Raw genomic sequence first — 12,490 nt, 5'->3', positions numbered from 1 at the left:
GAAAAACAAACATCTGAAACACACAGTTTGGAAGACATAACCAAAGGAAAAAAATCCTTTTCCTTTTCCTGGAAAAAGAAAGTGAAAGCAAGTGATACACAGAAGCACAAACACACACACACACACACACACACACACACACACACCTGCACATACATAAACACATGGATAAGAAGGCTAGAAGCAGACCGGAAGAAAGAAAAGAGGGAAAGTGTGCAGAAGGTAGAGAAAACAAGGAGGGGTAGAGGGACAGAGATGGAGGAAGAGGGAAGGAGAGAGACAGGGAGGAGCACACTGAGAGGAAGAGACCTTTTACAATAAATAATATAGTTTTTATATTTTTGAGTTTGTGAGTTTATCTTTCATAGGTATTTGTAGCATGTATTCTATCACCTCTGCTTCAACAAAACTGTGTTATGTCATGCTGTTAAAGCATCTTGAAACAGAGACTGAAAATTGACAGAGAGAAAGAGAGAGAAGATTGGTAAGGCTAAGGTAAGGCAGTAACACAGAAATCGATGAAAAGTGGATTCCAGCTCACAGCCAGCAACAATGTTAAAATACATTAAAGAATCTGGAGTGGCTTACTGGAATCATCAGTCTTTTTTCAAGAGAACTTGATGTTGAACTTGAATTGCAGAGGTGATTTTTTATTAAGATTAACACAGACATAAAGCTTGAGACACAAAGCCAGAGCTACTAAAAGTGATCAGAGTAATCACATGTAATTAAATAAAACAACTGTCGCCTGCAATGCTTTTAGCCACTATGTTCTTCTGGCTCTGTTGAGGGTAAATGTTCATACTAGCACTTTACAAGTTGCTCTTTCTTGTAATCCATTTAAGAAAATAAAGAAAAAAAAATACTAAAGATAGCAATCATTATCATAATTATAATCGTATCCATAATCACAATAATTATAATCTTACCTGTAACCAGCAACCAAATACAATTCAACCACTTAATGAATATCTGCTTCATATTAACCCGTGTTAGACAAAAATCTGGAAATGTGTTGTGTGCACTCCCCTAGTTGGCTTTTTATTTTTGGTGTCACCAGAAAACTGATACCTATCAAAAGATGACAGTGAACAACAGTTACAATAGTTACTGGACACCCCACTGCCACTGTTTGATGAGACAATAAATGGTGAACTGTTTTTTTTTCTCATGAAGCATTAGGTTTGCCCTAAAACTCTGAAAGGATTAAGCTTTTGTTCCTTCACCATACTTTGTGCTAAGTATGAATGGATTTAAGTCACGCCTGTAAGTAAACCATTACTGTCTCACAACAGAAACTCAGCACGTGACAAGAAAAAAAGAGGAAGAGTTACAGTTAGTGGTATCTGTGTAAGATCTATCGCTGTGTGGAACCTCAGGTAAACAAGCTCGTCCAGCGTGGCCTTTTTAGCTTAGACATAGCATCAAACCAAGAAAATTTCTCTTAAAAGGTACATACAAGGCTTGGTGATGTGTCATAATTCCTGTACATAATTCCATGTCATAATTACTGTCTGAAAGCCCAAAATGCAGCATATACACACCTATTATGTGGCAGGCCTCAGCACCCACTGTATCGTAATGTGTCAGTGTTTGATAGTCTGTGTGTAATTGCTATGTTAAGATACTATTTTAGATATTTTAATTAATATTCATACAATCTCTTATCATAATTCATACAATCTCTTAAATTGTTACTGGGTTAAATGGTTAACATTTAAACCTACATTATTTATTGTAGGGTATTTATCTTTAACAATGTGAAACCCATAGGCATTCTCTATAGTTACATGAATCGTTTACATTTAGTCTTAAAAAATAGACATTTGTTTTTTCTGTAAAAATTATGTGACCGGCAGAGTTGCCCTTTTGCCTCTCAGCCACCGTAGCTCCTTCCCTTGGCCACGCCCCCTAGTAGCACTCGGGTGGCTAACCACTAATTAGCCAAGGTACCCGTTTGTGTATATATATGGCCGCTTCGTCAGGTACGGCAGTTCGAGTCCCTTAGTTCACTGCTTTCTGGTACGTAATGCTATCAATGCTGAAAAGGTATTCGTGGTTCTACCAACGCGTCCTGTGGTGTGTGTATGTGCTTCACTGAAGGTCTGTGCCGGAGACGCCGAGTAGGCACCAGTTTCGCTCACCGGAAGGCACGTAGAGGAAGATTTGCCACTGCTGCTTTGCCTCCTGTAATTTTAGTTAGCTTTTGCCTTGCGAGGTTTTTAGACAAGTGGCCTGAGTTGGTGTGTTTGGCCACTTGTTGTGCGTGATTTTTATCGGCAGACGGATTTTAGGCGTACTGGCTGCCGCAGTGTTTTTTCTATTTTATTGCTTTTTAACTATTTGCGCTCAACATTTTTATATTAACTTTGTATTTAGCCCTTAACCAACTGGTTGGGGCTCTAATCGTCCCCCTTTTTTCCCCTTCCCTTTATATAGTTATCAGGGAGTGTAGCTGCTGGTCTGCAGGGTGGGTCGCTGGACCTGGGTCCCCTCCTTCATGCACTGCATGCAGTGTGGTAGTGGTAAAGTGCACTTCACTATTTGCTGTGGTCACTATTTGCTGTGCGTGTGTATATGTACGTGTGTGTGTTAGCAGGCACCACGAACAAGGGCACGCGTGGTGTCGATCTCTCCCCTTCCCAGAAAAGGTAACCTCCTCGGCGATCAGCAGGACGAAGTTTCGGTCAAGGCGCTTGCGCACGCAGCGACTGGCAGCGAGTGAGGTGGCGTCCGATATGTTTGTTTTTTATCCGTTTCATAAGTCGTGAATGTCCCAAAGTTTGTCTGAAGTCTGTTTTAAAGTTTCTCCAAGTCAGTTAACTCCGATCTGACGATATAACAAAAAATGGAACTTTTCTATCTGATTTTAACCTGGACTCTGTTGACGTGCCTGCTGTTTGCCCGAGACACAAAGCAGGCCTCTCAAACAAGAACTGTGTACAGCAGAGATCAGCTGCTTCAACTCCGCTATGAGAGCGTGCATAGCACACCAGATGTGGCTTTACAGTTATCAGATTGTATAAGGAAAGATCACAAATCTGAACATTCAGCATGGCAGAGAAAAAAGAGGAAACGGGGCAAACGCGGAGGTGTTCGTTTACGCCTGAAGAAGCAAAGTCTCAAACGGATCCCCCTCCCCACAATGATTTTGGGAAACGTACAGTCCCTCAGGAATAAACTAGATGAACTGCAGGGAAATGTCCAGCTGCAGAAGGACTTTCGGGAATGCTGCGTTTTGGCCTTCACGGAGACCTGGTTGTCTGGCCATGACCAGGACCGAGACCTGTGGATCAACGGTTTCGGATCACCTATCCGGACGGACAGAGATGCCGACGTAACGGGGAAGACGCTCGGTGGCGGGGTATGTGTATATCTTAATAGACGCTACTGTACTTCTGTGACTGTCAGAGAAAGCATCTGCTTACCCGACATTGAGCTCCTGTCCGTGTCAATTCGCCCATTCTATCTGCCACGCGAATTTCCGCAAGTTTTTCTAACAGTTGTGTACATTCACCCAAAGGCAAATGTCACCACTGCTTGCCATGTTATTTCTGATGTCATCCAAAAATTACAAACACTCTCACCCGACGCTCCGAACTTTATCTTAGGTGACTTTAACCATGTTACTCTGAAAAAGTCAATGAGAGACCTTTACCAGTATGTCAACTGTTCAACCAGGAGGGGAAAGACACTGGATCTATGCTATGGTACAGTGAAGGACGCTTACAAATCAATTCCACTGCCCCCGCTGGGCTCTGCGGACCATAACTGTTTTCAACTCATCCCCAAGTACAGATCTGTCTTGAGAAGGGAACAAGTGCAAATCAAGGAAGCAAAGGAATGGACGGAAGAATCAGTTATGTGCCTTCAGGAGTGTTATGACTGCACAGACTGGGACACTTTTAAGAAATCCTGTAATGACTTGGATGAACTCACTGATGTGGTGTGTTCATATGTGGCTTTTTGTAGGGATATGATCATCCCATGTAAACAAATCAAGATTTATCCTAAGAATAAACCATGGGTGAATGGGTCTATAAAAAACTGTCTGCGGAAAAAAAGGCAGGCCCAGAAACATGGTACTGCTACTGATTTACATGCAGCCACCAAAGAGCTGAAAACTGAGATATCCAAAGCCAAACAAAGATATAAATCCAAACTTGAACAAAGAATGGCTGAGAACAACCTTGGCTCTGCCTGGTCCAGTATGAAAACTATAGCTGGTATTCAGAACCAGAGTAACAGTAGCCATATCTCCCTTGAGGGTTTTAAATCTGATAATGAGCTTGCTAATGCATTGAATTGTTTTTATAACCGTTTTGATAAGTTTGATTTCAGTCAGGAGGTTGAAGAACTTCAATATAAACTTAAAAATAATCAGTACACCAACATTACATGTACAGATGTTGAAAATGTCTTCCTCAGGACAAAAATTAATAAGTCATGGACCAGATAATATATGTGGGCGTGTAATTAAGTTATGTACAAGAGAGTTGAGCCCGATATTCCATTTCATCTTTAACAAATCTCTACAGACACAACATGTACCCAAGGTCTGGAAACATGCTGTTGTGGTCCCTGTCCCCAAATGTAGTAGGCCAAATACTTTGAATGATTTTAGACCCATCGCTTTAACCTCAATTGTAATGAAAAATTTTGAAAAGTTGGTAAGGTCACAAATTTTAAGGCACACTGAACATGCACTGGACCCCATGCAGTTTGCTTATAGGCCAAACAGAGGAGTAGAAGATGCCACCCTTACTCTACTTCATGTGCTTCTTAAACATCTTGAAGGAAGTGGGTCTCATGCACAAATTCTATTTATTGATTTTTCATCTGCTTTTAACACAATCCAACCGCACATTTTAGTAAATCGTCTTCTTGCACAATTTGATTTAAGTTTTATTTATTTATTGGTTGGATTCTGGACTTTTTAACAAATAGGACACAGGAAGTCAGGGTAAATGGAGTCATGTCTGGTCAGCTTTGCTCCTCCACAGGTTCACCACAAGGGTGCGCCCTCTCACCCCTTCTGTTCATCCTGTATACGAACATGTCAGAGCAAATATGTCAATAGAACTATTATGAAATATGCTGATGACTCTGTGATTGTGAGCCTGCTGCAGAAGAATGAAAGAGGCCATGGGCCAATAATAGAAGATTTTGTCCAGTGGTGTGAGGAATCTCACCTTCAGCTGAACATATCCAAAACGAAGGATATGCATATTGATTTTGGAAAAAACCTAAGATATGAGGCCACTACTGTGAAAGGTGAAACAGTGGAACAAGTCACATCCTATAAATACTTAGGGACAATCATTGACTCCAAATTAAACTTCCAGGAGAATTGTGAAGCTGTCTGCAAGAAAGGACAACAGCGGTTACATTGCCTGAGGAAGCTGTTCCACTTTAATGTTGATAAGACCATGATGACTTTATTTTATCGCACTTTTATTGAATCAGTCATATCCTTCTGTTTTGCATCATGGTTTGGCAATGTTCCCCTGACACACAAGAATCGCCTATATCAAATTGTTAAGTGGTCAAGTAAACTGACTGGTGAGTCGCAGCTGCACCCTTCTTCTCTATACACAAGTCAACTACAGCGGATAGCAATGGCTATCCTAGATGATAGCCAACACCCCCTGCACAGTGAGTTCCAATACCTCCCCCTTGGACGGAGGCTGGCAGTACCAGGTTGCAGGACAAATAGATTTAAAAACAGCTTTGTTCCTGCTGCAATTATTCTGCTAAACAAAATGTAAATCTAGATTGCTGTTTACCTCTACAATTGCATAATGCACTTTAGGTTTACTGTATGTACTGTAACCACTTAAGCACTTTAATTGCACCTAAGTTTGCACTGTAAGATATGTTTATTGTACTTATACTATGCAAACAATAAGTCAGTAAGGTCATGTAGGGCAACTGTTATGCATAGTCACACGCTCCAACATTTTTAACCTTTTTATGTGTGTGTGTGTGTGTGTGCATGTCATATATGTTATAGGTCATATGTCAGCACTGTCTTTGTAATATTTATTTTTGTGTATATTGTATGTTTTAAATTCCATGTTACATGTGTCATGTGTTTTTTTGTAGCTTACATGTTAAGGATACCCATCTCTCTCTTGAACTGCAAAACCAGTTTACCCACGGGTACCAATAAAGTAAACTGAACTGAACTGAACTGATCATCCCCTCATTTGTCAATAGTTTGTCTCTGGTGGCAGCCATTACCCCGTCCTCTGGCAGCATTGTTTGCCCTTATTACCCTCCCACCTGTTTTTTTAAGAGGTTGTAGCAATAAGGGCAGGTTTGTTTTTTTTATTTAATTTATTTGTTCAATAAACTTTTGTATTTAACTGAAATACCACGTCTCTGTCTTTTCTGCTACCTTACCTGCATGTGAGAACCCTCTAGTCTCTGTACTACATCTTAGGAATCTAAGTCGTAAGCATTTCTTGGGGCGAAAGTCCCCAGGTGGCGTAGTCGAGTACCCTAGAGCCAAGACCTTTGACTGTTACCACCACCTGGTCACAATTAATTGTGAAAACAAATATTTTGTGGATTGTTTAACAAAAGAATGAATAAATAACTAAAAGTGCAGATAAATACATTGATCCATACATCTAAAATGCAGAGGACCTTACTGTTGGTAACCCAGGGCAGTCAGGCAAGTGTAATCACTTGAATGATTGTCTTATCAGGTAAGGGGAAAAAAGAAGAAAAAATGTTGTTGGGGCATTCAGTGTAACCAGGTGTTTATTCTCTGCCCCTGTAGGTTGCAAGCTAGTCCAGCTAAGTAAATGAAAATGTTTATTGGTGTAAAATGTTACATTCAATATGTAGATGAAATCAAAGAATGAGTAATAAGTAAGTAATAAATACACAAAATAGTTTTTTTTTTCAATTTATATATCAACATATATATCTATTGATTAATTAATTCATTTATTTATTAATTCATCTATTTCCACATTCATGTTTATATTTATTTATTCTTCATTTTGACAGGAAAAAGCTCCATAGAGTTTTGGGGGCAGCACTTAAATACGAACATAATTTTCAATACCGTAATTTTCAATTTACTTCCCATCAGTAACACTCAGGGTTATAGTTCTGTGTAAATGGTTGTAATCCAGTAAACATGAACAGAAATTCAGAAACACTGTATATATAGACTCAGTGACCACTTTATTAGGTACACCTGTACACCTGCTCATTGATGCAAATATCTAATCAGCCAGTCATCTGGCAGCAACTCAATGCATAAAATCACGAAGACAAACTCAAGAGGTCCAGTTGCTGTTCAGACCAAACATCAGAATGGGTAGGAAATCTGATTTAAGTGACTTTGACCGTGGGATGATTGTTGGTGCCAGACAGGGAGGTTTGAGTATCTCAGAAACTACTGATCTCCTGGGATTTTCACGCACAACAGTCTCTAGAGTGTATAGAGAATGGTGTGAAAAACAAAAAACATCCAGCGAGCGGCAGTTCTGTGGGCGAAAATGCCTTGTTAATGACAGAGGTCAGAGGAGAATGGCCAGAGTGGTCCAAGCTGACAGGAAAGCGACAGCAACCCAAATAACCACGTTACCAACAATGCTATGCAGAAAACCATTTCTGAACATAGAATACGTCGAACATTGAGGTGGATGGGCTACAGCAGCAGAAGACCCCTCCGAGTACCACCCCTGTCAGCTAAGAACAGGAAACTGAACCTACAGTGCCACAGACTCACCAAAACTGGACGGTAGACAATTGGAATAACATTCCTCTCGTAACCATCATTAAAATTTTCTGTGACTTGTGCCACAGTAGACCTTCTGTCAGTTCAGACCAGACGGGATAGCCTTCAATGCCCTCGCACATCGATGAGCCTTGGGCGCCCAACACCCTGTTGCCGGTTTGTGGTTTGTCCCTCCTCGAGCCACTGTCAGTAGGTACTCACCACTGCTGACCGGGAGCACCCCACAAGCCATTTTCAGAGATGCTCTGACCCAGTCGTCTGGCCATAACAATTTGGCCCTTATCAAAGTTGCTCAGGTATTTACTCCTGCCCATTTCTCCTGCATTCAACGTTGACTACAAGAACTGATTGTTCACTTACCATATAATAACACTTACCCAGACCTTGACATGTGCCCTTGTTTGGAGATGATCAATGTTATTCAGTTCACCTGTGAGTGGTCATAATGTTTTGGCTCATCAGTGTATATATATATAGCCTAATATGGCCAGCTCACATTTGGCAAAGTAACAAATGCTTTAGCTGCCAACAAAGGTCCGGAGCAAGCTGTCCCCATGGTTAGAATGGGCATCCCACATCGACCCACTATGGGTAGCTGACTCAGGGCTTACACAGGCCCAATATGGGAATCTGCTGGAATTTTTTTTGGTGTGTATAGGAGTTTACTTACTTACTCAAACAGGTAATACTTTCTTTTTAAAGTCATTAAATGCTCCACGTATGCTTTTGTGTCAGAGTTTATATCACACCACTGATTGCATAAGGTAGGTTACTATTGCCATTTATTGTCTCATACCCAAAATCCATGGACAGACCAAGCTCAGCTTATCCTTGACAGAATGAGGACACATGCTGAAGGTAGCTATTAATAGCATTACATGGTGATAAGTAGGTGCACTGTATATAAAAACATTACACGGGCAGCTGGTCAGCTGGGTAAAGAAGGATTGGGGAATTGGTGTGACATAGTAATAAGGAGTAGGGTTCATAACCGAAAGGTTGACAGTTTGATTTCCAGTGGCTGTTGCTGTTCACTTAGGCCACGTGCTTAACCTGAATTGTCTCAATAAAAGGTGTAGCCATCTCCAACTGTAAAATAGACTTTGTGTCAAAATGGAAACAAAGTAAATCTCTGGATAAAAGCATCCACTGAGCAAATACAATTTATTTGTCTGAAAACAGCTTATTTGCTAAAAGTTACTTATCATATTGTCCTTTTCCGTACGGTAAACTATCACAATCTACTAGGTCTTCATTGAATGGTAGTAGTATGGTGTATGTTTGGAGTAACATTTTGATGTCACCATCAGTGGTCACTCGAAGTCCAGTAAGACTGTTCTCCTTCTGGGTCCTTATGGGTCTTCAGGTGGGTGTACAGGCCAATCCTGGAACCACATATTTTGGGGCAGTGTGGTCAGTGGTAGGAGGAGTTTGAGGATATGTTTTGGGCCTTTTTTGTAGCTCTCTCCTTTCTGAGTCTGCGTTTGTTTTTGGTAGCATGGTGGAGGTCACTGTTGTACAGCGCAGCACCCTTACGGACAAGCATTCCCAAGGCCTCCCTGTTGTTCGCTGTTTGCTCCCAGGAGTTAAGGTTGATGTGGAACTTTTTATGTTTGTATGTTTTTTCTCTGCTTTTGACCTCCAGGGGCACGGCATCTTGTCAGAAGCTGTGAGTATGAGACTTGTCTTGGAAGACAAGAGTCAGGCATACGGAGAACATGACCAGTCTCCTTGAGGACACTGGTGTTAGTGTGATTATCCTCCCAGCTGATCCTCAGGATTTTTCTGAGGCACCTCTGTTGGTACGCCTTAAGTGCCTTCAGGTGCCTGCTGTATGTGGTCCATGTTTCTGACCCATACAGTAGGATCGGTAGTACTACTGCTTTGTAGACCAGAATTTTAGTCCTAGCCTGAAGGTCTGAGTCTTGAGAAGGCCTTGCTGGCACAGCTGAGGCGGTGATGAATTTCAACCTTGATGTTGGGTTTGGAGGAGAGAAGGCTGCAGAGGTATGGGAACTGATCCACATTTTCGAGTCTGCAGTTGTTAGCAAAGATAGTTGGGGGAAGAGTAGGTGTGCTCCTGTTGGGTGGTGGTTGATAGAGGATCTGAGTCTTTTTTATGTTCAGGGCCAGACCAGGTTGCTTGTATGTCTTTGCAAAGGCATCCAGAAAGCATTGTAAATCCTCCTCTGAGAGGGACACTAAAGCATTGCTGTCGGCATATTGCGGCTCCATGATGGATGTGGTGGTAGTCTTACTTTTAGCCTTGAATCTGTTGATGTTCAGAAGATTTCCATTGGTTCTGTACATTATTTTGATTCCCTAAGGCAGATCTGTACCTATGAGGTAAAGGATGGCAGCAATGAAGACACAGAACAGGGTAGGGGCGATGACACAGTCTTGTTTGACGTCAGTGTTGACCCTGAAGGGCTCTGTTTCATCTCCACACCTGCTGAGTACTCTGGCAGACATATTGTCATGTAGTAGTTTTAATACTCTGATATATTTGTCAGGGCAGCCAATTTTTGCCAGAACTAGCCAGAGGGCCTGGTGGTTTACAGAATCAAAGGCTTTGGTGAGGTCTATGAAGGCCATGAACAGTGGTTGATTTTGTTCCTGGGATTTTTCTTGGAGTTTGCGAGCAGTGAAAATCATGTTCATGGTGCTCCTGTTGGGACGAAAACCATTTTGGGATTCTGGTAGTGTTTTTTCAGACAGGGGCAGGAGGCCAAGACCCTAGCCAGAACTTTCCCTGTAGTGGAGAGCAGGGAAATGCCATGGAAATTTCCAGTCTGCTTTGTCCCCCTTCTAGAAAATTAAGACAAATAGGGCTTCCCTAAGTTGTGCAGGGATTTCCTCCTTGTCCCATATTTTACATAGCAGGTCATGGATATTTCTGAGGAGGTCTGGTCCACCTGCCTTTAGCACTTCAGCTGGGATTCCATCAGGGCCAATAGCCTTGTGATTTTTCATCTTCCTGATGGCAATCTGGACTTCACTCAGACTGGGTGGGCTGCCATGTCCTCCTCCTTGGACGTTATGGGAGTTGGCGAAGAGCCTCCATCTCAGGGGTGGAATCCCGGTTAAGGAGGTCTCTATAGTACTCTTTCCAATGCTTTTAAATTGAGTCATTATCCTCCAGCAGCATTAGCCCATCCTTGGAACACAGGGGAGCAAGACATTGATAACTGGGCCCATATATTGCTCTTGTGGAATCAAAGAAGCCTTGGGAGTCCCCGGAGTCTGCACAATGCCAGATCCCTTGGGCCTTCTTCATCCACCACTGGTTCTTTAGGTCCCTGACCCGGCTTTGGACAGCTGTCTTTGCTTTTGCACGGACTGTTCTTTTTCTTCTGCAGTGGATGTCATTCTGCCAGATGATAAAGGCTTGCCGCTTGATGTTGATGAGCTGGATTTCCTGGTCATTCTCATCGAACCAGTCTTGGTGTTTCTTGGTTTTATATCCAAGGATGTTTTTACATGTGTCGATGATTGCGGACCTAAGCATGTCCCAGTGCGTTTCAGTATGTGCTGGATACTGCTTGGGCAGTTCAGCACTGAGCACTGCTTGGAACTGTTGTTGAGTGCTGATGTCACCCAGCCGTTCGAGGTTGAGCTTTGGGCAGCTCTGCTTTTTCTGCACCCTTCTTTTCTGTTGGAGACGGATGGACATAGTGGAGCGGATAAGACGGTGGTCAGTCCAGCAGTCATCTGCACTGGTCATTGCTCTGGTGTGAAGAACCTCACAGCGGTCTTTTGTGCGGACGATTACATAGTCAATAAGGTGCCAAAGGTTAGAGCGAGGATGGCTCTAGGATTTTTTGAATTTGTTCTTTTGGTGAAAGAGTGTGTTGGTGATGGTCAGGTGGTGCTCTGAGCACTTTGTTAACAGCAAGATTCCATTGGAATTCATGTTGCCAACTCCTTCTTTGCCAATTATACCTCTCCACAGATTGTAGTTTCAACCCACTCTGGCGTTGAAGTCACCAGGCAGGATTAGCTTATCCTCCTTGGGGATGTTGGTTAGGACCTTGTCCAGGTCAGCATAGAAGGTCTCCTTGGCTTTGTCTTGTGAGTCAAATGTTGGAGCATAGGCACTAATAACAGTTACACTTTGGTTGTTGGCAAGCATTAGGCATATGGTCATTAGGCATTTGTTAATGCCCACAGGTAACTCAGCAATGTCGCAGATGAGGCTGTTTTTAATGGCAAAGCCCATACCATGGATCCTTGGCTCATCAGCTGGTTTTCCTTTCCAGAAGAAAGTATAACCCCCCTTTCTCCTCTTTGAGCTGCCCTTCGTCAGCCAGTCGTGTTTCAATGGGTGCAGCAATATCGATCTGGAATCTTCTCAGCTCTCTGGCAATGATTGTAGTTCGTCTTTACATTTTGATGTATATTAAACTGATAAGCCTGTCTGTCTTCAAAACATGGTCCCTATGTGTAGCTTTTGTGTATAAGAATTCCAACTTGCAAGACAAAAAGGTGATTCTGGCAAAACAATGTTTTATTGCAAAGCAAAAGTAGTATAGTAGTATAGCTCACAGTGTACGGATACACTGGGTATAATCAAATCAAATAGCAGATCAAATACCAAGAGCTTGGAAATAATGACCTCTCTTTATACCCCATGAGACCCTCCCCATCAAAGAACCTTTGTGTTAAGGTGTGTATGTGAATTTGCATTCATAAGGGGTCATCTCCTGGAGTTGGTCTGGGCTTGAGACAGGA

General features: G+C 42.2%; 1 protein-coding gene across 1 annotated transcript in view; it reads right to left on the bottom strand.

The window, feature by feature from the left end:
• LOC118780847 (deleted in malignant brain tumors 1 protein-like) overlaps positions 1-11,891 on the bottom strand; it is a 28,498-nt gene extending 16,607 nt beyond the window's left edge. The window contains exons 1-2 of the mRNA XM_036533567.1: positions 11,730-11,891; positions 11,064-11,411 (exon numbers count right to left, since the gene is read on the bottom strand). Of these exons, the coding sequence (XP_036389460.1) occupies positions 11,064-11,411; positions 11,730-11,891 (510 nt within the window). The remainder of the gene's footprint in view (positions 1-11,063; positions 11,412-11,729) is intronic.
• Between the last annotated feature and the right edge of the window lie 599 nt (positions 11,892-12,490).

This window comes from Megalops cyprinoides, chromosome 7, assembly GCF_013368585.1.
Source record: "Megalops cyprinoides isolate fMegCyp1 chromosome 7, fMegCyp1.pri, whole genome shotgun sequence".
Taxonomy (NCBI): Eukaryota; Metazoa; Chordata; class Actinopteri; order Elopiformes; family Megalopidae; genus Megalops; species Megalops cyprinoides.
This window is presented reverse-complemented; position numbering and strand designations above follow the sequence as displayed.